Source organism: Ischnura elegans, chromosome 1, assembly GCF_921293095.1.
Source record: "Ischnura elegans chromosome 1, ioIscEleg1.1, whole genome shotgun sequence".
Classification (NCBI taxonomy): Eukaryota; Metazoa; Arthropoda; class Insecta; order Odonata; family Coenagrionidae; genus Ischnura; species Ischnura elegans.
This window is the reverse complement of record NC_060246.1, coordinates 84,147,218-84,173,945: the sequence shown is the minus strand read 5'-3', so window position 1 is coordinate 84,173,945 and position 26,728 is coordinate 84,147,218. Positions and strand designations below refer to the sequence as shown.

The 26,728-nt window shown below is 38.8% G+C and overlaps 2 protein-coding genes across 2 annotated transcripts in view; one reads left to right on the top strand and one right to left on the bottom strand.

Annotated features, from left to right (window-relative positions):
* Nucleotides 1-2,150: 2,150 nt before the first annotated feature.
* Nucleotides 2,151-4,203, bottom strand: LOC124164992 (39S ribosomal protein L32, mitochondrial). Its single transcript, XM_046542234.1, has 4 exons — nucleotides 4,065-4,203; nucleotides 3,665-3,904; nucleotides 3,148-3,290; nucleotides 2,151-2,366 (listed from the first exon to the last, which is right to left on the bottom strand). The coding sequence occupies exons 1-4, from the start codon at nucleotides 4,180-4,182 to the stop codon at nucleotides 2,241-2,243; spliced, it is 627 nt and encodes a 208-aa protein (XP_046398190.1). The 5' UTR covers nucleotides 4,183-4,203; the 3' UTR covers nucleotides 2,151-2,240.
* Nucleotides 4,204-26,728, top strand: part of LOC124164982 (all trans-polyprenyl-diphosphate synthase PDSS1) — a 177,190-nt gene continuing 154,665 nt past the window's right edge. Inside the window, exon 1 of the mRNA XM_046542223.1 lies at nucleotides 4,204-4,431. Within this exon, the coding sequence (XP_046398179.1) occupies nucleotides 4,219-4,431 (213 nt within the window). The 5' untranslated portion in view covers nucleotides 4,204-4,218. The remainder of the gene's footprint in view (nucleotides 4,432-26,728) is intronic.

The window sequence follows — 26,728 nt, the reverse complement described above, 5'->3', positions numbered from 1 at the left end:
GGCTCTGATAGACGCTGACAACTCAGAGTGATAGCTCTGGAACCACCTTAGCAAAGAGCCATTTATAACCTCTGAGCTTGGCAATCAAGAGGCTATGATTGATCATGTAGAAGGCTTTTGAGAAGTCCAACAGGAAGCAGTCCAGTGGCACAGTTCGAAGGGGGGGTTTTGGGGGATAAAACCCCCCCTAGGGCTTAGAAATTTTTTAAAGTTTAATCCATTGTACATAATTGGATTGATATTACTAATAGAATGGTGTAAGGATTAATAAAATATCCCCCATAAAGCCGTAAAACTCACCATTTTCAACCATTTATCTTAAAATTCCGCAATTTACTTATCTCGTACCTACCACTTATCCTAGTGGGTATACCATACCTTCACACACCATGGTATTAGTTGCACCTAAACCCCCCTCAGCCTTAATTCCTAGCCTTGCACCCGATGCAGTCAACTTGGTGATGCTTGGAAAAAGCAGAACATATATAACATAGTTATGTAGTAATAAGAGGTTGGTAGAGATGAACTTACCATTTCTAAATCCATTTGGTTGCTTATTATTACATATATTCTTGAAATTGAAGGCAAATGCTTCAAGCAACTGTTTCTCAAACACTTTGCATATGGCAGGCTTGATAGCGATTGGCCAGTAATTTGTTATGTCACGTTTCCTGCCAAATTTGAAAGAAGGTATTACATAGCTAAGCCGGAAGTCCATGGGAGATGTTCCATCTTTAACTAGTAAATTAAAATATGAGGCAATGTGAGGAGCCAGGACTGCATTAGAGTTTTAAGATAAACAGAGGGATATACATAGATGGGTCCCATCCCCTCGGACAAATCAAGTCCATTCAATGTCCTTTCCAGCAGCGTTGGAGTTCTACGATTCTTGATGTCAGACCAAAACAAATTGATATTAGGAATAGTTGATCCCAGGAAGTCTGTGTATTTTTGGTTCAAGGTGCTAGCCAAAAGCATTTATTTCTGAGCCACTTAAACTCATCGTTGAAATACACCTCACCAGAGGTCTTGACCATCTACGAGCAATCTTTTTCTTGATTACAAGCTGAATAAGTTCACCATTAAACCATTTCGGAAAGCTAGACCTTTTATTATTATTTACATCAGGTTTTAAGGAGTAGTAGTACTCATAACATTATGATATGTCCACTGCACAAACGCTCAAAAATTGGCCACCGAATCAAACCCGCTCATCCTGTACCACAAGGGCTACTAGATGAGCGGATTTCATTCGGTGGGCAATTTTTGAGTGTTTATGCAGTGGAAGTATCGATTAGCTAGACAATCACAGAATTTGGTAAAGTGTTTTTTTTTTCATTGATAGAAAAAAAAAATAATGGGGTCAAATAGTTGTACCAAGTTTGCATCCATGTTATATCACAAAATTACTATTGAAGTAATTTCCACAACATAAGTTCTCAGGGTATTACGTTAAAATCACATCATAATTACCGCTAGATGTTGTCAGAAGCTGTAATTCATTTATTTACACGGATAAAATCATATTTGAAATTTGATAGCATTTGGACATGCTTGAGTGAAGAATACAACATTGGCACGTGGAATGATGAAGTCAAAATAATGTTTGCAATGATGTCTCTGAGGATTGATTGATTAAGATAAAATTGAAAAGGAACTTTTGATCCAGGAGCTTGTGTAAAGTAATCCCATGTGAACATTAGAAAAGAGGATAGGTAAAAATGACAGATTCGTATCAAAATAAATTCTAAATTTCAAAGTAAGAGTTCATATGATGAGGTGGGGTTGAGGACTTACATGAAAACCATAGTAAGCCATGGTGTCATGGCAAAATTAGCAGTGCCGAAGTGCACTTTACTTAACTTTTTTTAGAAGTGAAATATTACTGTGTGTTTTTTAATTACAAGTTGTTATTTACATTTCATTACATTTTTTTGTTTTGGTTACGAATGTATAAGATTGAAATTTCGAGGCAACAAAATCGATAAAAGTGTTATCTGATTATTTTTCTTTTGTTACCATGCCACTATGACATCACTGCAATTTAAATACCTTAAATACATTAAATTGCTACTTAAATAAAGTACATACTAAAAAATGAATTACCTTCAAAACAAAACTAAACAATTAGCTAGATTCAAACAAAAATCAAATTTTTGAAAGTGTTTATATTATGAAATTAACATTTGTACAAATTTTAAGTGTATCAGTAACTACAAAGAAATATACTCAAATTGTATTCATCCAAGATTGGTAGGTTTCACATCACTAACTTCAGGCAATGGTGACTTCTCCACAGACTTTTGTAAAAGATTTCTGCTAAACCATGCAGGTCTTGGCCTGTTCATTTCTACAATGCGTTTCCCCTGGAAATAAAATTATTCTCATTTGAAATTCTTACAAACGGTTTTACAACCAAATAGATGTTTATGATTGGAAATTCAAGTTATATGAGGGCTCTCCAGAAAGAGGAAGTTGTACACTTAAGATACTCAAATGGAATTTTTCAACCAAGTTGGAATTATACCACATTCAAAACTCATCATCGGTTGGGAATATTAGGGTAACCAGCTCATTTGCATCAGTTGGTTTAAAGCTCATGCAGCACAGGAATTTGTATCTTCACTCCAAAACCTAAGGTAGGTAGGTGGTATGAACCCCTAATTAACTACTACAGGAAAAATTAATAATAATGATAGGGATATGAAAAGAGTATACCTAATAAAAGTTACTTCATATTGCAATGACTTCTAGTAGAAGTACCCTCACAAAAAAATTGTTAAATTTTTTACACACCATGGTGTTTGCAAATACATCATTTCCTTAGAAATCATGGCACTGACTAGCCGGGAATTATGAATGGAAGCATAAAGATATGATCACCCTTTCATTTGATTTCCGGAAAAAATCAATGGCAAGTTGAGGAGAGGAAAAGGTAATAAATCACGCTTTTTACTCTAAGCAGCTAGCAAAGTGAGGCAATTGCTGAATCCCTATGAAGCAGGTCGGTTTTAATTTTCAAATTAAAACTATGAGTAGGAGGTAAATTTTTTCAAATGACAAAGATGAAATCATAAAAATGAAGGAATGAATGTACACAACGATTAGGTTTACAAAGATAGATGGACTCGATTTAGTGCGTCTCACCTTCCAATAGTCTGAGGGATGCTGTTCTCTTTCACCCTCATAAAGGACAACCACATCTTTCTCAACTGGAGACAGCCCCAGACTGTTCTGAATAGAGGATTGAATAGCCTCAGTTTCCTGCTTCACCTTTGCATAGCAATTTGCTGAAAAAAAGCAGGAAACAGAATCAGTTCATTGAGTTTCTATCCATGAAATCGATAAACACTAAAGAAATTAAATGTATCGAATTTGATTTCCAAAACTTTCTATTCATGCACACTATAAACTAACTGGACCCAGAATTGATGTTCTTATCCCTAGTGTTATGCTTAAGTTAACCCTAGTAACATAGGCCAAAAGGCCTCCCAAATTGCACAGACCTGAGCCCACTAATAAGGCAGAGTTTTCCATTTAAAAACCAAACATTCATAACCAAATGTCACAAATAGAAATAAGATAAATACGTATATGTCACGGCTTATACCTCAGAACAGCACAATACGCTCCACATAGAAACATACAGCAGATAAATACTCACGGCATAGAACATTTTCTTCGTGGCAATGGCCACAATGGTCACAAACTCGAATATCATTTCTTGGAACTAATAATTTAAGGTGGTAGTGCGGGTTCCCAAATTTTCGCTTAAGTCGTTTCTCCACAGTTCTACGATTCTTGGGAACGGCCCATAATATTCCGTTCTGCAAAAATTCATCTTCGATAGTTGTTCCGCCAGAGCTGGGAGATCGATCAAAGCATGGCTCTCCACAAACAGCCACTAGGCACGAATAGGAAATTAATATTTCTCAGTCGTTATTCACAATCATGAAGTATTATTCACGAGGTAAACATCTCGAATTATTGAAAAGAAATTTTTACTCTACACAAATACTGAGAATATAAAATAGTAAAAAAAATATTTATATAAGAAAATATACCTTGAGGCTGGAAACCGCGGAAGGAAGCAGAAAATGTAGCTTCTACAGTTGAAATAGTTTCATTCAGCAGACGCACGACCGATCTCAATAAAGCCGCCATCTTATTATACGCTTTCATTTGTTTTTTGTAGTACGCACTTCTCCGTAAAGCGCTATGGCCGTGTCTATGTTATGGCTTGGAGACCCAGGATGTTCATCAGTCTTGAATATGGCGTGTATCAGTACGGGTAGACTATGTGCAAGAGTGGAGAGGTTCTGTCAATTTGGTCACAGCATTCAAGTTCGTAAAAAAGCATCAGTTGGATCCACAAAGTTGATACAATTTGGTTTTCAGCAGAGCTCTCGAGCGCTTACCCAAGGGTGCCAGGTACGTTACAAACTTATCTTTTATAGTGTTATTACACAAAAAATCGCCTTTTATCATCCTTTTGCAAGTGCGGAATTATAACATCAGTGCATGAAGTTCAAAGATCTGGGCTCCGGTCCGCTAGAACTGATGGAAGTTATAACTACGAGTGGAGTTTGCCCTTGATGGTTGTGTAAGGATAATGCACGTATTATCGCTTTAATGCCTGTGAAGTGCGTCGGTCAGCCGGTGAAAAGGCGAAGAAAGTATTTATAATCGTTGTTTGTATTGCATTCTCAGAGATTACCCCTTTTGCACGGATTATTCATCTATCTATCGAAAGTGGTGGCTCTTGTGTTAGAAGATGGGAATGGTACGTCATCCCCCTTATCATTGAGTATTCAGTAGAAAATTTTGTAATTTAGTGATTTATCTACGTGATCTCAATAGTTTTTCCAGGCAATTCTTCTAAATAAGCTCGGGTCGTCTGCTTTTAAGCAGACAGTATCTATCGAAAGTTTCTTCGATTCGATATAATTTTCAAAAGTTGGTGCGAAGCTTTATATTCAGTGAGTATTGGATGTGCCAGGGTCGAAAAATATTTGTGTGCGTTTTTCGCTATTTTAATATATTAATACCTAATTACTAGTATACGCAGGTTTTTATCATTATTTTATTCCCGAACATTTCGCGTTTAATGTGTGCGCACTCAACAAACTTCGGATCTTCGGTTTCCTCCGCGGGTGGCGGTATAGTTTCCGAGGGTCGATTATTTTTTTCTCACACATGCTCATCTGGCTTTTCAGTCATTATTATATTGTTTTCGCATTCCCATTGTTAACTTGTATTGTTGGCATTCATGTTACAAATGCAAGTGAATGTATGAGGGTGACTGCCTCCGTTCCGAAGTTTTTAGAAAAATGCTTCCACCGTGAAAACAAACAGGCGGCGAGGTTTATAATTTTTTCGGGCAAATAATCATGATACTTACACCTTGTGATTTCATTTAACGATAAGCGTTTTTTTCTCTGTCGCTTAATACTGAGTGGCGGGATTTTCAAAGTGCTAAAGTAACGAACGGCGCATGTGAACTTTTTCATACCTTCGCCAAGGAAGCAAAGCGAGTCTCTGTTGTGTAAATTCTCACTACCTGTCTTAATTTAACGTTTAATCATTACAAGAGATTTGGAATTTAAGTTTAATGACCTTCATTTCAGTACTGCAGAATATTTTATAAACAATTTTGAGTTTGAAGTGTTCCGAAAAAGTCCTAATTTTTTACGCTTGCCTCTCCCTATTTTAGAGGTATAAGAATGAGAGAAAGTCGTTCTTGGTGTGACCAAGCGGAATAACCGCTGGAAAGAAAGAGCCTCTAAAGTAAAATGTATATCCTCTCTCCAGAAACTGCTTTATCTTTCTAGCATTCAATATTTTCTTTTTGAAGGTACAATTTGCGATCGTTAACAGTGCCATTGCTTCAATAGCTAAAGGCCGTTATGGCATCATAATGGAAGCACTGTAAATGTATAACCAGGACTGTTAGACTTCTATGTTTTGGGGAAGATGAATTCTTACTCATTATCCTATTTAGCTCTTGAGCGTCAATATAGTGTATATTAGCTTTCATTAAAAATTTCCTCAGATTCCTTTGCCGCAAACTAATTGACTGTTTCATTCTATGTTACCGAAAGATTTTATCATTAAATTTCTAGTAGCGAATTCTCAGAATTTCTAGTTGCCGGTATTTTAATATCAGCTACTTTGTGTATAGTGAAGAATAATCATTAATGTTCAAAGCGTGATTTCTTCGAACGTTAGCTTTTGATCAGGGGAATTTTCAAGTAATAATTGAAAGATATTTTCATATTATACAGGTGCTCTGATTTCTCTTGTTGCTTGTAATTAATGCATATATTTGTTCCGAGTGTTCAAATTGATTTTTAATTTATATATGATTTTGCTCCATTGCCCATTCATAGTTTCTCCGAATTTTCCGATGACATTGCCTGTAAGACTTCTCTATCAGAGGATGCCTAAGTCAAATGTTTATGCAAAAACTTTTCTTTTGTTCATTCTTGATTGCAGCATTTTCTTTTCTTACTCTTGTAACCTGAATGAGTCATCGGATCACATCCTAATGTTTCCACCTGAGGATATCGCGTCATTTGTGTAGCCATTGTCCCTCTCATCTAATCACTTATATTCTGGATATTATTACAAATAGAGCTAGTGTAATATTTTTCTATCCTGATTATTAGTTAATAACACTCGTTCAATTAGCTGGGTTTGTGGATGGCTTGTAGTTTTTCAGTCGTCTTGTGATTGAAACAATGAAGTGCATTTGCGCTCGACCGCCGGTGAAGTCTTTAGATATTATCAGTCGGTCAGGGAGAAAGAATTGGCCCCCGACACGGACACGTTTTCAACGGTCCTGTAGGAGCAAGAAGTTTCACCTCCGTTCTTTAGAGCAAGTGCGTGCTCTCTTTGCGATTGAGCTCGAGCCTTCTTTAGAGGTGCGCTTTCGTTTTCGCTGATTTTTCCTGGATTATTGTCCCCATATAGTCGTCAAATTAAGGTCACTTAGTTGGATTCCATCTAGTCTTCACGAAGAAACGAATCTTTCGATCTGCCGGAATCCTTCGTGTTTGTCTAAGCGGTTGAGTTGGTAGTACCGCAAATATGTCCGCTAATAGTTCATGTCGTTTGCGGAGTTCATCAAAAGAAAATCGGAAATTCTTAACCCCGACATAAAAAGTTAATTCTTGACCAACTTCGTTTAAAATGTACTTTTAAGTTTGAAAACCGATCGTGTTTTCAACACAGTTGTGTTAAGTAATTAGTTTCATTAACTATTTGCACCTTCCACAAAGTTATGCCTAATATTGAATGGTCTTCGGTAATGGCGCAAGAGAAAGGGAAGTGATTTTGGACGTAGTAAATGTGGCTAATTGTGAAGAGACAGTAATTTGAAACACGGTTACGTGTGCCCTCCAAATGGGCTGCTTAGCCCGGTACACGAAGAATTGAAGTCATTGCCTCAGAATTGAATAGAAGATACTGCAACGGCTAGGAAATTTCATGGGATTTCTTAGCATGAAAAATCGGCCCCCTAATTTCGCATGGTAGCCTCGCGCCGGTTTACACTCAACCCGCTCAGTGCCCCTAAAGTGCAGGGAAGTGGGGCGGTCTAAGCAGCGGCACCTGTCGCGCCGCCCTAAGGACGGCATTTCTAATTACGCCAATATTATTTATTTGCACAATATTGTGCATGTATTCATTTAATTTAAATTGGTTCGGTTAAAGTAACCTTTTCCGTAAAATGCGCTAAAAATTAACCATAAACAGTGGGTCGGATGCTTTAATAAAAAAGAGAAAATAAAGTTTGATATCGTTACCGAAGGAAAAATCATATTTAGCTAATAGATAATCAACAGAAGAGTGGGCAGAAAAGGTATGAACCTTTGAGTTAAAGTCATACGAGGAGGAGGGAATGAGTGTATTTCAATTTTTAAATCAACTGATTGGTCGTTTATGGAAATGAAGAACGGTGAGATATCTAGAGGAAATTACCCAATGAAGACATGGAATCCACGAAGGGGTATATATATGAATGGTTGAATAGCCTGGAACTTAAATGAGTGAAGTTGTGTAATTAGGAATCAAGGATAGATACAATGGTGATTCTATGGGGGCATGGCGGGGTCTTGTAGGTTGCTGGAATGTTTATCATCAAGTCTCCGTACGCACTGTAAACGGAAAATAGCCTCAGGTGTTCCAAGCCGACACCATGAAAGTCATCTGTAAAAAGTGAAATCGTACCGGTTGATGTTACGCTCAAAGGCGGGATTGTCTCGAGAACTGAAGCGAGTTAGCGTGCGTTCATTCTCACTGCGTTCCCGCCATGATTTTCAATAGCTTTTTCATGATGTTGAATATATATCTTGGGCAACTACGTTGTCTTTTGAAGTATCTTAGTGGCTATGTTGTATCATGTATGGAGTAGACTATGCATTCGATCGTTTGAACTCTTCAAAAGGATCGTGAGATACGATACTCTTTTCTCGAAAGATTTAACTACAAAGAGAATGCGTCAGGTTTCATGAATAAGAGTGAAATTTATTGGCCTTCCCATCCCAATTATTGCCTTTAATTTTATCACTACCATTCTTTTTCGAATAATGAAATTATTATTATTGAAATGCCCTGCTTGTTAATTTTTAGTTGACTATCCTTAGAGGGCAAGTAGCTCTATCGTCCCGTCTGCTCAGGTAATTAAGCTATTTGGCTTGATCTCTATGTGTCCCTTTTCTAAGTATGTGCGTAAATTGCTATCCGGGGGGTAGATTAAATGGCAAATATTGGACGTGCGAATGCTTGGAATTAATTTTCGAGTTTCGAACTACTCGGCTTAAGATGAAATTCGGTCACCAACTCCACGCACCGCGGTAGCAACGCACGTTTCGGAATAGTTTTGCGTTATTACTAAATAAATGAAACTCCATTTGTGTTATCAGCGCTAATTTTCTCTCGGAAATCAATTGATACCTGGGAGATATCATTCCGTGTGGGAATATGGGGCGAGTGCGAGTTTCAGGTATGCATGAGCCTACTAATGTAACAATCATGCCGATGAGTTTTATTTTTTGCCGTGCAATCAATATATTTAGTGTTGTTACTTCAAAGTATGCGGTGACTAGTGTTCATAAAACATTGATATTGATACAATGTTTTGTTCTTTAGCTATTTTTTCTCATTCTGATAATTTTCTTCCGTAATCCCGAGCGGAAATAATCAGAAGAAAGCTAATAAATAATTTCGATGCTGGCGTAGGAGTATTCCTCTGCTCTGGCATAAAAAATACGGCTTGTGGATTCGCTTCGTTGGTGGTCATTATTTCCACGTTCCGAATAGCGGATCCGATGGCCCAGTTTTAAGGTCTACGCATTCATCGTTCTCGATCAAACTTTCTTCATGCTCATCTTTCCCACCTGTATCATATTCGTCCGCAGATGACGCCGGGAAACCGCTGAAAAATCGCGATATTCGCCGCAAGAGGGTGCGGTGATCCATGGCGAGGACAGAGCGAGACGGGAAGACTTGGCAGAGGAGAGATCGAAATCGGCCCGCGAAGTTATCACTTTCTCCGCTAATACTTTTCGTCGTCATACAAGTATTCACTTACCGTATGAGAGGGATGACATGATATCATGACGTGTTTTCCCGGTGTTGTGATCCAATGATTAAACTCTTCTGGTGCCTAATTCGATGGATCTAGCCTACTCTCTTTGTCAAAATGTGTTATTTGGCATTTTATTTGTCCCTGGAACTGCATCAAAGTTGAACACACCTTGGAAAAATATTTGGGAGTGACTTAGGGGTAATATATATGAAGTATACAGGTTTGTATGACCTCTCTGGCCTTCGGCGGTATCTAGGATGAGGCTCTCAATATTATAGTATCGAATTTATAACGCCCTCCTTGACACTTTCACGAAGACTCCGGCGGCCGCCGGGTACGCCATATGGCAAGTACGAATCTGATACCGGGTGGCGTATTTTTGACGAATATCGAAATGATAATCTTAGTTTTGATGCTTTGCGAGGTAGTATTGGTACTATTTGCCTGGTATTTACTAATAGGGTAAAAGTTGGAGGTGTAATATAAGAATAAGACGCATAAGAATAATCCTTGGTGAGTTATACTTGGTTAGGCCTTCCGCTGCCGCGCTTCTCGTCCACTTTGCCTTTGTCTTGCCTTATAATGAGGCTAACTAAGTTTTTCCTTCTTCTTCTCATAATACTTCTTTCTTATAGCACTCACAGTAAGGATACTGTGGGTTAACGGATCTTGGTATCAAAAACCTAATGTAATTTTAAATAATTGGTGGCGTAACTTCATGAAAAACGAAATGTAAATGGCGTAACTTAGCGACAATAACCAGGAGTGTGACTTCCAAGTTCCAATGCCGACCCCGATTTCAGCTCTTCTCCAGTCAAAAAAAAATCCCTTATTTTTCCGGCTATTTTTTTTATTGAACTTATTGTTTTGATACCATCCATTTTATATGCTCAACAAAAAGTCAAGTGAGCACTGAGCAATAGAGTGTGGCTTGGAATGAAGGGAAAAACATGAAGTGAGAAAGAAGGACGAGAATCGTCCTCAGGCGTTCTATGTTTGCATAAGGAGGATAATGTTGGTGTAACTTGGGATTGAAGGGGAGATGACCCATGGAGATGGGGGAAGCTCGTCCTGTGAGTTGTTTGTTCAACTGTGCCACGACGTGATTCTTAACAAAATTAAAATAAATCTGTTAAAATGATCTTTATTAACGAAAATTGTTATCAGTCGTCGTTTTTGATTTGATAAAGGCTTTTATTTAAGATTTTTTGAACGTTGTTATTGGTAGGAAAGAAGTAACGAGGGTTTTTCATTTAATCTTCTCGGTATAATTATAGTTTACAGCTCTGAACTTGTGAGTTATTCATGAAATATCAAATTATTCTTTTTTGTCGGAAATGTTCTTAGGTTATTTGGCTAAATAATTATTTTTGCAGTGGGGTACTCCTGCCTCAGCTTATCTGCTGTGGAACGTCTTTGTGGCTTATGTTTACTTACACGAAGTTGACCGTCATCCCAAGAGTTTCCCAGAGATACTGGTATCGGTAGATATTTATTTTTATGGAGGAATCCAAGTTGTCTCTAGTTCTGATAAGGTATTCGGAATGACTTGAACTCGAGGCCGTTTATGATCCGCGTGTTGGAGTGGTGGATTGAATGAGGATCCAAAAGTCCAGCATCCGGCATTTCGAAGCAGAGAGAGAAAGCGATGAAAGCGAAATGGTGAAAAGCGAAACCGGTAATGACACCGGCTTGTTGTGAGTTTTCTGAGCGTCTGAAATGCCAGCGCAAAACGTTAGCTCAGATTGGTGTAACATCAGGCTTACAGTTTCTTTCCCCTTTAAATGGCCATAAATCTCTTTGCCCGCGCCGCATTGTTCATACGTGTAGGTTTCCTTCTTACTGGTGACTCTGAGGGAACCCGCCAGCAGTAATTCGGCAAATAATGCGCGAGATTTTAGCGATACTTGCCAGTTTCGATACACTTTTGTTGGCGTAGGGTTTTTTGTGTTTGCCCCATCTGAGTGCACATTATTTTTGCACCATTAAATACTCGCTGAATCACGCTTTTCTAGTTCATCAATTGGGAATACTTACATATATGCCTAATCGCCTCTAGCTTATCTGAAACCGTATGATGATGAATTGTATGTCCCAAATGATAAATTACTCTGACAGGTCTATCGTGTATACCTACGTTATCCACTGTCTATGCTGGTTTATAATTATGAGTAACGCAAAAAGTATCGAAAGTTAAATACCGAATCCAGGACGCAAGAAACTGTTTTCCATGTCATTTTTTGTATGTTTCTATGTTCACGATAGAGACATATTAGTGAGTTAAAAATTACCGGCGTTTTGATGTTATTATTTTTAGTTCAGCTTTTATGTTGCAATCAATAACTACAAAATATGTATAAGAGAAACTCTTTTCCCTTTAAATGATTTGAAATTATTTTTTGCCTTAACTTTAAAAAAATTGAATGACTAATTATTGCTTTCATCGACCTTTCTGGTAAATATTTTTGTAAAATGAGTTATCCCTCTTAACTAGGTGGGTGTTCTTTGGTTCTCCAAATGTGGGACATTTCTCTACCGCGTAGCGATTGGCACAGTGCGATTGCGGAAGTCACATCTTTAAACCTACGTACGTAGTCGAATATCTTATTGCAGATATTTCCTGATTTGACGTGATTGGTCAGCCTCGTTGCATTTTTCGTGACGTCTTAGCTTCCCGGATGTGTGAATTTGGTGATCGTCGGCCTTGCACTTCTGTTTTCCTTTGAAAATGTCGGGTGAATACGGATGAGCTTGCAGAAATCTGAGAACATATGTTTATCTTTTTTTTATTATGAAGGTTGAGCTTTGTCCTTTGCCTTTCATTTTTAATTACAATGGCGCTGGATCTCCTGACGGCTTTCCCAAATATACGCTGGAGAATGAGTTAGTAGAAAAGAACCCTTTGCGTGGTTGCTCCAAGGTCTATTCAATAATGTTCTGCCCGAGCTGCTTCAGTTTTTCTCAAAAGCTTTTATCGAGTCATCAGTTGGGTGAAAGGGGACCTCTTTTGCATTAAGTGACTGCTTGCTAGCAATTTTACCAAAGTAATTGAGCAGCGTTCTTATTATCCTTAAGGGTCCTTTATATGGGTTAATTATATGTTAACTTCCTTAAGGATTATTTATATGTTCATAATGCTCACAATGTACATCCACTTTGTATGTATTCTCCGGGTCACTTCAAATGAATCTTTTCCAACGATTGCTCTAAGTGATGACTTCATTGTTCAAGCAGGAGTTGATTTTCATGTCTCATCGTTTTTATCCATTTTCGTCTTGAATCATTATTTGACGTTGGGAAGGGATTTTTAAAAGCTACGTTGTTTGTGTAGAATAGCTCAGCTTACGAATAGAATTTGAGCTGTCCGGTTTCGACTTCAAATGTGGGTTATGGCTTGTTAAATTGACATAAACTTTTTATTCCTTCTTTTTCTCGCATTCGAAGACAGCGTTACATCTATTTTCATAGAATGCGTAAAAGTAACGATAGATATAGCGTTAATTAGTGTAGTCCACCCATACTTGGAATTCAGCCATGACATTTGTGTTCTAATTATAGTATGTTCAACGTCATTTTCCACTTGGCAGCCATTTATTTTTGTAGTTTTACCAATTTTATTGGTAATTTCTCTTTGAATTTTCACGTTGACGCAATTCTCTATGCTATGTACCGATTTGGATTTTAATTACGTTAGTTTGCGTCGTTGCGCAGATGCAAGTGTTGTAGATTGTGCATTTTTGGTTGTTTACGCCAAATTCGGTTTGGATCAGGTAAAACTTATTGTTTTTCGTCTCAGTGAAAGCTGGTCATTGTATTTTGATTCTTGTTGACTTGAAAACTTGTGAAAATCTTTAGCGTATCTTTGGAGTTGAAAAATTAGAGGGTATGCTGGTTCACAACAATAAAAAATGTTTTAACTTAGCGTAGTCAACTTTTTGGAAAAAAACTCTAATTTCGGTTAAAAATTCACCAGAAATGAAGGTATTTTTAAGCATCGAGAAGTGTTTAAAAAATTGCAAGTCTTCCAACGTCGATTTTACGATTGATTTGCAGTTTACGTTGTGTTTTTGGGGAATTTTTCATTTATTGGTATGGTTCACAATGAACCAAATTACGCCAAGCCTAGCTGTTGCGAACGAGGCTTAAGACCGTCGAAGAGAGTCGCGTCAAGTGAACCGAATGTGCCCAAGAATTTTCTGCTTAGATTTTTACTGAGTTTGGTGAATCCACGATCGAAAACAACTTTTTTCGAACTTTGATCGAAAACAACTTTTTCTGCAGAAAGACAGCATTTGTTGATGGATTGTATTTTTTCTTTTTGGATATTTCGAGTGCTTTCCTTCTGGTTCGCGATTGGAGCATTCCCATGCATAAACAAGGGGTGGTACGGTGCCTGTATTGGGGGTTTAGTTGTTTCGGCAGGGATGTGTCTTATTTAAGGAAAATCCATATCGATGGGGAAGAAATAATCCATTTTCTTACATGAATGTGAACTTCTATTTTTTCCGGTTAATGAACGGTGAACGGCGTTTTTCGTTTCTTTCCTTAGATCGGTTCACGGATGTAAGATCCGTGACGAGCACTGTTTGCTCCGCTAATTTCCAGTCCGGCCACTACCTGCTTTTGTGCTTCTGAGTGGTTTTATTTGACTTAATTTTTATCCATTCATTATTCTTGTAAAAAACCACCATCAGAGTTAAACTGTTACACTGAATAAGTTATTGCTGGGTCCTGTAATCAGGCAGTTTTGTAGCAACTAATGCTGGAAATAACTTAATTGTTGTTATAAATTTTATAAATGTTCTATTAAGAAACGGATCGTAGAACATGGTTAGTGGTTTTTTCGTATCACGACCAGCTATTTAAAAAAATTTAGATCGGCAATTTTCTTCCTCACGCATCACAGTGTTTGTTATGATTTTTCCCTTCTTTTTTGATTTGGAGGAAGTGATCCTGAGATAAAGAAGCGAGATTATGTACCGCTTCACTTTCATCGTCTTGTGTAATTCGGAGTCAATTCCCGATATATCGTACGTTTTCCGGCATTGCTCATTCTAAATATTGTCTGTAACTATAATAATATTATTCATGTGTGTTGTTTTTTTTAAGTAATTATATTTTTTTCTTCCAATCTGTGTGGAGATAATAGGCCTTTATTTATTTTATAGGTTGGGTGGAAAGGGGGTGAAATAGAAGTGAGGGAATATGGAAAGCACGAGAGGGATTTTTTTCTGTTTCTTTTTTTACACTTTTGTATTTGCCGTGTGGTTGTATACGTGGCGCATAAAATATGCCCTCAGTTAAAGAAATTTACTGGTAACTGTAAATGGATTTTTTTCAATTTTGGTTATTTGGAATATCTCCAGCTTCAGTGAAGCAATTCTATGTTATGGTGTTGAGATAGCACCTTCATTCTTCTATGCAACTGATGATTCTGACAGCTCGATATATTATAGATGTATAAACTGTATTAACGTTAATTATTTGTCTTTTGGTCAGGGTTTTTCGATTGAAACAGTAAGCCATATAAAATATCTGGATATTTATATCAATGAAAACAGCAACTGGAATTCTTCTGTGTAGCTGAACTCTATTTTTGAGAAGGTGGCTCGGACTCGGTGACCCCTAAGCGGTTTTTTTCCTCTATGGGGCACCTATATTCCAATCAAATGCCTGTAATACTTTGTAATTGTCTAAAATTATGGTTGGAATAAATTTATTATTAATATTTTAAGAAAGCGCCGTCCTGCTTTCTAACCAGTTGTGAGCAAAAAGAATCCATTCCTTTGATCGTTTATTCTTGTAATCTAAGTGTTGATATACGTAAAGGAATTATGTATCTGTATTATGTATGAGTGAAAAATTTGAAGGACTTGAAAATAATTTGCTTTTTCTCAATGGTGTTTAGCACCGTTAACGGTAGCCGTCGATACCTTACCAATGCGCACGTGTTTTTCTATTATAGTCTAACTATATAATCTTCCTGAAATCCATTCATTCTATATGCATGTTGCGTTTATTTTATTTTTTTAAGAAAATGGTGGAAATAAGCATGTTTAAAAAAACTAATTTCAGTAATCATGCGAGGGAATTTGATGGACAATTTGCAGTTGAAGTTAAAAAAGTAAAAATTTTTTAACGACATGGCTGGCACATCTCTGAATAAAGTGTCATTGAAATCATGCGCATTAAATACCCCACAAAGTAAGTGATCACACAATAGGGGTGAGATTATGCTCCTGGTATTCGTTTTGAATATACTTTTTCTTAAACGTGTGGTTTACCTCAAGACATTAGGGTTTCGTGTTATTGCAAGGTATATTTTTATGCGTGTACTGAAGAGGTAAAAAATTAGCCCAGGCAACTTTTAAAAATAAACCTTCGGGGATCTTCCTTGGGTTTCTGTTGGCATTATTGATTTAATTTCGACCATATTTGAGTTTCAATCATGGCGTTAACTTTTGGCTACTATAATTCAGAGTTCCAGTGCGAAAGACTGCTTTGACATAGACGAGGACAAAAGGCACTTTCTATGAATACATTATCACATGGCATTAATATGCATAGTTTCACTTTTCCTATAGCCATGCCAATTTTTCTTCCAGAGTTTTTAAAATGTGAGAGAGTACTAATCACTCGGATTCGAACCTGGTATCTTTGGCTCCAGTTCAGGGCTACCATTTTGTTTCCATTTCGCGAGTTCTTTTTAATACCCGAAGTCGTTTGTGTTTCCCTAACCACCGATATAAACACTGTCCATCGGCTATCGTACCAAGATTAGTTTAAGCCATTTTTATGGTATCTGCAATGCATGCCATAGTGTTATGAGGTTATTTCAGTTTTATCGCATTGAAATAAGTGTATCCAATCTTTTTCGGAGTGAAGTTGTATCAAGACTACGGTCAATTCATAAAAATGCATCGTAATCGCATTTGTCGGCGACTCTCACTTCCATTTCATTCGTGAATCTCTAATAATACGTGGAACCGGTTTCGGTATCTCTGCCTGAAAGTACTTGAAGCTATTTATTGCTCTGATTCTGGATCGTGAGGTAACTTTTCAAGCCATGGACGTACTTATTTGCGATGTAATCTTGGCGACCGGTTTCTTTTACGTGATGTGCATTTCATAAATACCCTTATTCAATCAGAAAGATTTGGTATAGTTTTTGGCTGTACAGTTATCGATCTTATATCTGTGAGAGAATTTAGAAAAGTGTAAAAATCATTAACCTCGATTTTATCCCTTATGGGATGGAACCGGAGTTAGAATGTGTCTTTCTCCAGTCAAAACTAATAGCTGTTATTTTTTTATCCCTTGGTTTTGCCTCAAATTAGAGCCAACTTTTCGTCATCTGTAATTTATTCTTATTATAGTATTCTACCGATTAGGGTAGGTTTCCATGGAGTACTAAAGAAGTAATCTGGGAGCCTCCCTTCCTTCCAGCACTGCCTTCTTCAATTCACTGTAAGGCCTACTCCCTTTCAATCTATCTAAAAATCCTATTCTTTTCCTTCCCCGCCCTCGTTTACCTAATATTCTACCCTCTAAAAACGTTTTCAACATCCCCCTCCTCTAAGTACTCGCTCCATCCAAACCTTCTGTCTCCTCCGTATCTCATCGAAAAGTTGCCTCTCCTCACCCACCGTGTCCAGCACTCCGTCGTTTCTCCTCCTCTCTATCCATTTCACCTTCATTCTTCTCCATACCCACATCTCAAATACCTCTTCTTCTTCGTCCTCCTTCCTTAGTGTCCACGTTTCCGCACCGTAGAGAGTTACACTCCAGATCAAACTCTTCACTAACCTTTTTTTTTTTAATCTTCCATGACGATCCTCTCAGAAGCTCCTTCCTGTTCATGAACACCTCCTTTGCTAATGCAGTGCGCTTCCTGATGTTCTTACTACTGTATCCATTTTCCTTTAATGTGCTGCCTAAATAGTTGAATTACTCTACCTGCTCTAGCTTCTCCCCATCTTCTTTTATCTTGAGTCTCACATTCCTCGCTCGCGATGCTTTACGATATAGTCTTCTTGTGATTAATTCTCATCCCATATTCCTCGCACCGCTCGTCTAACGCATCCACTAGAGCCTGTAGTCCCCTCGCTGACTGGCTGATGAGCGCCTGATCATCCGCGAACCTTACCGATTTAAACATCATTCCTCCCACTTTCACTCCCGCTTCCAACTCGCCCCACGCTTCTCTTACCATCTCCTCAGCGTATACGTAAAAAAGCAGCGGCGGTAAAGGACAACCTTGTCTCACTCCCCGGCCATTGCCTGCCCACCCAGATTCTCCCTCCGCTACCCTTACTTGCGCAGTCTGGGCCATATACAGATTACGAATCAGTCGCCTGTCCCTCCAATCTACACCTATTATCTTGCGTATATCCATTAACCTTACCCAGTTTATCCTATAAAATGCTGTTTTAGAATCCACGAAGCAGGCATACCCGTCCTGGTCATATTCTAGGTTCCTCTCCACGAGGGACCTCATTATTGCTATTATGGGAAGTTAAATATAGTTTTCGGAAGTGACGGTTGAAGAAGGCTAACACTTTCACGAAAATTTCTTGAAATAATCGGATGTATCTATGTTGTAATTAGTTTCAGAAGGCCTAATAAATAGGGAAAAGTATATGACAAGAATGGAAAAGGAAGTCCGCGAATAGAATGTATGGAATAGATAAATGAAGATAGAGAAGAAATGCGTAGGCGTGAAAAGATTAGCCGATAGGAGAATTGAATGGAGAGCTGCGTCGAACCAATCTTGGGATTGGTGGCCGGTGATAATGATAAGATGATGACATTTAAGTCGACATCGTCCAATATTTACGGAAGGATTTGTATTTATTAACCTAAGAAAAGGTAAAAAAATGAGCATTAACTTAGGAAAAAATGTAATACGAAATCTTCATGCGCTTCTTCAAGTTACTCGTTGGACTTCCTCGTCTAGTGGTATTGAAGCTTCGAGCCATTATCATACGGAATAAATACATTGCGACTCAACTTACCTACGGCTCCGACTGTCTGTATTTCCGAATAAAATATTTTCAATGTAACAAAATGCATAGAAAACAGTCTAAAACAGAAGCGTAGCCTCGGAGAGGTATTAGTTTTATTCACTTAGTTATTTCTAACCTCCGCGTAAACAGGCCATTAGGCCTTTTACAACGGAGCTTCCAATAATGAAACGCTCTTCCTTAAACACTCATGCCCTGGATGGGGATCACCTACTCAGACGGGACTTGAAGCCGCGACCTTCGGTGTGGCAGGCGAGAACTGTATTTCACCGCCACCGAGGCCTATGAAAATTCAATGGTCAAAAATATCTACATCAAATCATAGGATTGAAGAAAGATACATATTCTAATTCCAGTCCCATTTTGCAGGGAGGAAAAAAAAAAAGATTCAACATCGCGTTCAAGTCACGAATTCTACCTGCATAATTTTTCCACCCCGTTGTCCACCCCTTTGAGTATATCACGAATCACGGCCGTTATCCTCTCCTCGTGCTCACGCTTTCGTGGAAATCCCCGCGATGCTCACCCTAATGCGGATGCAGGCCGCGCTGGTGAGCGGATTCCTCCGCTGTTTTGTTTGCGCTCCTCGGAGATGGCCCGCGCATCTCGATCACCCACTACAAACGTCACGCTCTCGAAATAAAGCGGAGACTTGTGATGCGCGATCGCAGAGTGACGACGTTCTTGGTGAACGACGTCGCGTCTTGTTACCCTAAGGATTTGAAATGGGTATTTTCCGTCTCTACAATGAACATTTATCACGTATTGTATACATAAGACATATTTGCGGCAATGACAAGAGGATTTATAAAAGAAATTTTTGATTCAAGGTTAGGATTTCGAGTATATGAGTGTAAAATTCAATTCCGATTAATCGTAAGAAATTTGTCAGCAATTGATCATAGGGTCCGTCATTTGTTCAATTGAAGTGGAATGATCTAAGTACTTATGCTTCAATTTTTTTAACCTGCCGTCAAAAAGTCAGAAGTCAAGTTTTTTCTCACCTTGTAAGCAGTCATCTTTCGTACTATTTTTTACATTTTTTTCTCTAGAGCAAAAAAATTACTTTCATGCATTCCGAGGGAAGAGCTGTCCAGTTAATTATGCGAGAATCGTTTTCTCCTCCGCAATGTCTTACTGGAGGTATATAGGTAACTTGACCATTAAGTAACACCTCCATCCTTTGATCGAGGTGGTCTGTTGTACGTGTAATTTTACTTTAAACTTACTTTTTTTCACGTTTTGGCAAGTATTGTGACCGCGTCTGAAAGTCTACCATCGGAACTATTGTTAGTGTGTTCAATGGTTTTAATGCCACTTGACGTCTTGTTTGGGATTTCCTACTATCTTTTCCCGAGTTGGAAGACACTCAATTCAGCTTTTTTCAATGAAACCACTTCCTTGTATCCTTGTGGTTTTATATTCTCTGAATGGCTGGTCCTACGATAGATTCGCCCAGTGTCTACAAATTATTTCTTCCTGCGGCAATTGGAGTTGACCATTTTTTGCTGATACTTGTTTCGTTTTATTTAATAGTCTATTTCCCCTTTTTATCTGCTTCTTTATTCCCTTTACTTTTTTCTTTCGGTTTCATGAAATTTTCATATCTTTTGGCATTTCTGGCAGGCTTTTTTCTTCATAACTATTATACGAGCCCTTTTCTCCCTCACCCCTCATATCTGTCTTTCGTTCGCCTTCCCTCATATCAATGCTGAACTTTCATTAGGTATCTTAAAAATTCGTATCCTGCATTCAGTTGCTGGAATGTTTATATTGTCATCCATAAGATGGTATTTAATTAAAGAAGCTGAAGCTAGAACATGACAATTTAATGAGCGATACCGATTCCTTTCCTCATAGGCTACATCGTATATAGTTAAAATTGTGTATCCATATCTTCGCTGCCTGTTAGACTTTTATGAAGCATTTTTTGTCTTGGTGGGACGATGTGAGGTGCTCAGATATTTTTTCCTCATAATCTTCGTTGTTAATTAAACCCTCCCGCCTCATTCGTGAGCTCTCTTCAATCCAGAAGCAACAGGAGTTGCCATGGGATGGTCCGGGTTGGACGTTTGCTGGTTTCCCATTTGGTTCGCCGCTTGCGAAATACCCCTCTTCATCCTGCTCTGTTTTATGCATCACGTGGGGAGCATACCGAGGAATGGACGTGATGGCATTCCGTGATAGGTTCGCGGCAGGAGGATGAGCTTGGGGACAGAGATACCGTATGGGACCATCACCTTCTCCACGACCTGGAGCAAAAATCCCATCAATTGATTTGTCTGGGTGGTTTTCAGTAAGCTTTGATGATTGATGATGAGATAAATGGAGTCTTGCATAAAATAGGTCGCCTTTTTCTGTGATTTTTCTCTCCCTCAACTTCCCTCCTCCGTTTACAGCCTTCCTTGTACCCTACATTTCATTTATCGTTGTCTATACTAATGCAAGTTTTAACCAAAAAATATGTTCTCATTATGGATAAGTTGTGAAGAGATAAATAAATCAGTCAACATAGTGTTTTCACAACAGTCTAAAAGCAAACATATCAAGCTATTTTCTTTTATAATAAGAAACGGGAACAGTTTCATCGTAACTTCTAAGTATGTAAGGACGAGTGACTCCTCCCTCTCTCTCTCTCTCGTTGACTGACGCACTGTTTTCTCGTACTCTCACGAATCTCAAATTACGCTGTGTATGCTAGGCCCCAATACGGTCCAGCCTTTTTTACCTGGTGGCTTTAACGATGGCCAGTGGGAATCTCGCGAATGTTAGAGGCCTCATGAGAATCGTGGGGGAATGTCCAAATTCAATTAGGATAGTTACGAAATTGAAATTAGAATATTTTATGGTTCGTTCATATGCAGTTTCTGTAAAATTTGGTTAATGAGCATAGATTTTCTTAGACGTGAATACCTTTGGCACATGATGTGATATTTTAGTTATCAGAGCTTTCGGCTCCGTAACCGGATCATCTGCTCAATATTTGGAATGCTATTTCTCTTTTTAATCCATCACTCTTAATGATATAGGATTATTTTCTTAGGAAATCGAGTTTTTTGCATGATTAGTATTGCCTTTTCACGTCATTAGCTTTAATTCCTTGATTATTTGGATTCGCGGATTAAATTGCATAATTTAGCTGAGACAGGGCAAAAGGCTAGCATTCGTTCTCAATCATACGTTGACAAAACGCATGGGAAGTGCAATTTTCGATGGAGAAAGTTCTGATTAAAGTAATAGCTCAAAATCGCACGTGATGGAATAAACTGAATCAGGACTATGCAATGAAGGTTATTTACACCGATATGATTGATCAATTAATTCAGGAAGAAGTTGTTGAGGAAGAAAGGTTGAAAAGTTTAGTCACGTAATACCCGCACATTTCTGGTGAAGGTAATTTTACTCACTTCTCACCCATAATTTCCTCTGAACTCATCTTGGCTGAAATCCTAGAAAGAGTTCTCGCTATTACAGCGCTGATAATCCAATTTCATTCCTTTCTAAAGAAATGACTTCAAATGAAGGATCTTCTTACGTGTAGTTCCTCTGCTGAATTCCTTCAGTGGCACTTTTCCAAAATCCTTGTCTCTTTCGAAGGTCAAGAGTTAAAACCTTGCAATTTCAGGTCTATGAGTTGTGTGAAAGTCATTCTTATCTGTCACCAAAAAGTCTTCTTACTAGAATTTTTGTTGTATCCAGCAGACCGATTCTGGAGCTCACTGTTGATTCTTACTTTCAACTAATGGATACATTTGCTGCACCTTAAGACACTCACTTTACAGGAATATTCCATAAATCACGACCTTGAGGAAAACCGTTCCCACGATCATTATTGGCGCTAAAAGCGAACATTTTGAAATCCCGGATTTGGCATTAACAAACACTCTTCAAGGGGCTTTGCAGTGCATATCTTCACAGGAACTTCGGTTATCCGTTAACCTCCCATGAAGTATGAGCTTTCAGCAGTTATGTTTTTCGGTCTAAATGGTTCAATAATTTTTAATCTTTCAACACTAAGCGCCCACAATATTGTTTTATGGTACTTTTATTGCCTCAAAATACTCGCTTTAACATGTCGTTGGCTTGGTTATGATATCATTCAACTCCCCATGCATAGGTTTTCGTCATTATTTGGCCCATGGATGGGCATCGATGAAATTTGGAGAGCGACGGTTGGAGTCTGGCCAGTTTACACCCGTTCCCTCTCCCCAGGACGGGGCTTCCCCAACTCCCGAAGGTCGCCCCGCCAGCAGCGGCGGCGCGCGGGGATGTCCCCTCTTAGCACCCTCCGCGCCCCTCCACCTCATCTTGCGTCGATTCCCATGCGCCGCGCGTCCGAAAGACCCGCCACGCGCCCATCCTAGATAACTCTCTCCAATAGCCCTCTGCATTCTATCCTCCCACCTCGTCTGGGGCATGCAAATTGAAGAGTACGTGCAGAGGAGGTGATACGGTTGGTGCTCACCACGGAAGGCGCCCAAGTTCTCGTGGTCTATGCGTTGGTGGTAATTTTGCTGATTGGTTAGGTGTGGTTGCTTGAGTGGTGTTCAGAATATCGATAGAGAAAGGCTGCATTTATAAATAACGAGTTGAGGTACAAATTGCTTAGTAATGGGAAAAACATGAGTAGAGTGTAAATGTTTTAACACATTTTTTTTATGAGTATTTGGGTAACCAGTGGTGATACTAAATGGAATCATTCTTATGTTGCTAAATTCGGAAATTCAATAGAGTAAAATTGATTCTCCTATAAACACTATGTGTACAAAATATTTTTTCCTTTACTTCCAGATGATGTTTAATATTCTGTATTCATCCTTAAATATAGGCTACCACCATTGCTTTATTTCTTTTACCTGTGTTACTTAATGGGTCCCCGTTAGATTTTTATATTATTTGACTGTGAAATTACGGCATTATTAAGTATTTAAAATTTAGAAAAACTCAAGCAAGTGTTAATGATATATTTTATTCCTATAGAAAAAATTATTTGAAACCCTTTTCGACGAATTTTTCCGCCTCATCCTTTATTCTGCTTCGAAGACGACCGAGCGATTTAGGTGTAGATTATGGCTACAGCACTGCTTGATTCTGCAACTGAGAATTAGGTAAGAATTTTAGAACGTGGGTACGATGAATATGTTCGTCTGTTTTATCAGCGGTCCAAAGTATTATCAGCTATGTGTTTCTGTCGCTCGTTGAAGTCTCTGTAATAGGCCGGTTAATGGTTGAGTTCTTAAGGCATCATATTTTCTCTGTCCAATTTAGAGGTAAAAGGAAAGGAACTACGGAAGAAGCTGCACGGTGTTGGAAATTTCTAAGCCATCCTACAGCATAAACAAGTGTTAATTTTTTGAGCTTTTCTCTTTGGTCAGAATTGAACTCAACACATTCGCAAAATGAACAGGGAGGTAGTTGCATCAATTCTCTGCTGGCTAATGGCGTATTTCTTTGCGATTCCTGCATGTCTTATGCTCTTAAATTTGATGCCTTAATGAATCTGCGTGCATTCTCCGTTCGTTAGAGATGTTGACTTCATACTCTGGTTCGGTGCGGATTTTAATGTTAGAAACTGTACCGCGTCTATTAGAAATACAAGTTTTACTTTTATATGACGAAGTTTTTTCCAATAATATATGTGGACTTTGCATGGAAAAGCATCAAAAAATTTTTTTTAGTTAAATATTAAACTTGGTGTGAAATATTTTATCAAGATATCAGTTTTATGTAGGTAACAGTAACTCTCCCCACCGTCCCCTTATATTTTTTCGTCTCCCATTGTGAACGTCGTTAAGCTCAATGGCGTGGTAGTTATGTTTCAATATTCAGCGTACGTATCAGGTGATTAAGGTGAGGGGTGGGGGGAGGGCTATTAGAATTATAAAGGGGTGGACCATATCTCCCCATCCTACTTTTGCAGCCGGAGCTCCCACTCGAAGGCACTCGCCTTCGCCCACTGGGATGATATCGAGAAATTATTAAGGCCGCATTCCCCATGGGTGAATACATGTGGAGCATAACAATGACGCTGGGAGCGCTTCCTAGTCTCGTATTCAGCCCATCCCACCCCGCCCGACGATGGTCGACCGGCCCACTGCGACGACTGTATGCTCTCCGCTTCTTCTCAATAATTCAGGGCCTCGAGCTCTCGCTGAAAGGGACACCCTGCTGTCGCAGATTTCTCTCTCGTGGCCTCTTGAGCGTCTGTAGGATCCTTCCTCTTCTTTTGACCGTTGTTCAAGCATTTTTACCCTCTGATTTTCTGTCTTTTTCCATCTACTACAGCACCGATTACTTGATCACCTCGGGTTTCAGTTGCCAATTCAATCTTGGTCTCAAGGTCACAAGCCAATTATTACTCTCGTGTACATTTACTCTGGGGGTTCAAGAACTGTATCGGTTGGTCGGCGGACCTTGCGGGCTTTTCAGGATTGCGCGTGATAAAATGAGGTGTTGTGCATGGTTATGCGCATGAACTACTACTCGGTATTTCCTTTAGACGTGGCCACGACTGCATGCAATAGATTTTCCGACTTTACCTTCCTGCGTTACTTTACTACGAGTATATAGTGCTGAAGTAAGTGGTAATAAGAAGTTCCTTATGAAACGGAAATATATTTCAGATCCGCCAAAGGTAATTATTTATCCCATTTATGTGTTTTTCTATCTTCCCTATCTACTGCAAAAGGCTTCTATTCATAAATTTAACGGCTCGAAGGCCTTGAATAACTAGGAGAGTCTGAAGACGTACGCAGCAGTTTTGATGTTTAGGAATCAGCCACTTGTAGCATCCCCTTTCGACGGGGATCTAGTATTTATATTTGGAATTGCTGTCGGATTCGTAATTCATAGTAATAGAGGTTATGGTTTAGAAAACGTGCAATATTTCTGTACTTATCTGTTGTTACTTCTACTGAAAAATAAAAAATTAGAGTTAGTGGCAACAATTGTATTTCATCGTTGCGGGAGCCATTGTCTCATATGTATTTTATGGGCATGCACTCTATAATTTTCTGAGCACCTTTCTCGATTAGAGCAAATTTATATCATTATATTAGAGCGTACTTCTCTCGAAAGAGTTCCTCTGTTAAGACTCATCAATTCTTTCCAATGCCTACACGTGTCTACTTTCACTTCAGTCCCTTTTATGATTCAGCGTGGAATTGGCTAGAAAATAAATGATACCGTCGTTTGTATTTTTTATCGGTTTGCGTCAGTGAAAATCCACCTTACCAATTTAATCACCTGAGGAGGGCTGAATGCGGATCAGCTCTCGCTAACAGTTAGCTTACACGGATCTATTTTTTTATTGCTTTGTTTTTATTCCTTAAATGCTAAACTGAGAGATTTTGTAATTTCACAAGTATTGTTTTTATATGAATTTGCCTCAGTGATTGCATTAACTTTGGCAGATTAGCATAATAGAGCTCTCTTCGCTAAACTACTTTCTTCATTCACATAGTTTGTCACGAGGAAAAATATCCTGGACCAGGAATCGAAGAACTTGCAAGGGTAAAGGATACATTACGGTCCATTTGGCGTTGTATCAAATCATAAATCGACATCTTTACGTAGTGTTGAACTGCTACTATTGATCCCTCCTTTTTGACCTCCATATGCGTATATTGGACAAAAACAGACTGCTTCGGCTACCTCAAACACTACCTCAATGTGATATATACGTATGCGAGTCTTTGAAGAAGAAATGTGTTACTCACACACGGCCTCAGTACTTTCTGCATGAGAGCTCGCCCGCTAAATTTCCGAGTCATGTGAGCTTGTTGGTAAGAAATCCGAGTGACCGTGCCAAGATGCACGCTTACCATGGCGTGAGGAGAGCTCTTAATTGAGGATGGTTCCTTTCCCCTTTTGGACTCTGGAGGAGGGTGGGCAGCGCCCTAGTGTCTTCAGGGAGGCGGGCGATTAAACATTCGGAAGACCTTAGGATTCACTGCCTTCTCTACCCCGAGTCTATCATCCCAAACTTTCGCTTCGCTCCCTTCGAGGTTTTTTGATTTATACCCCATGGCCCATTTCTTCGTGGCAAGTTTGTGGATTCCAGTTACGACTCTCGTCTGAGGGAGATGGCTCCTCCGTCTGCCACCGCACCGTAATC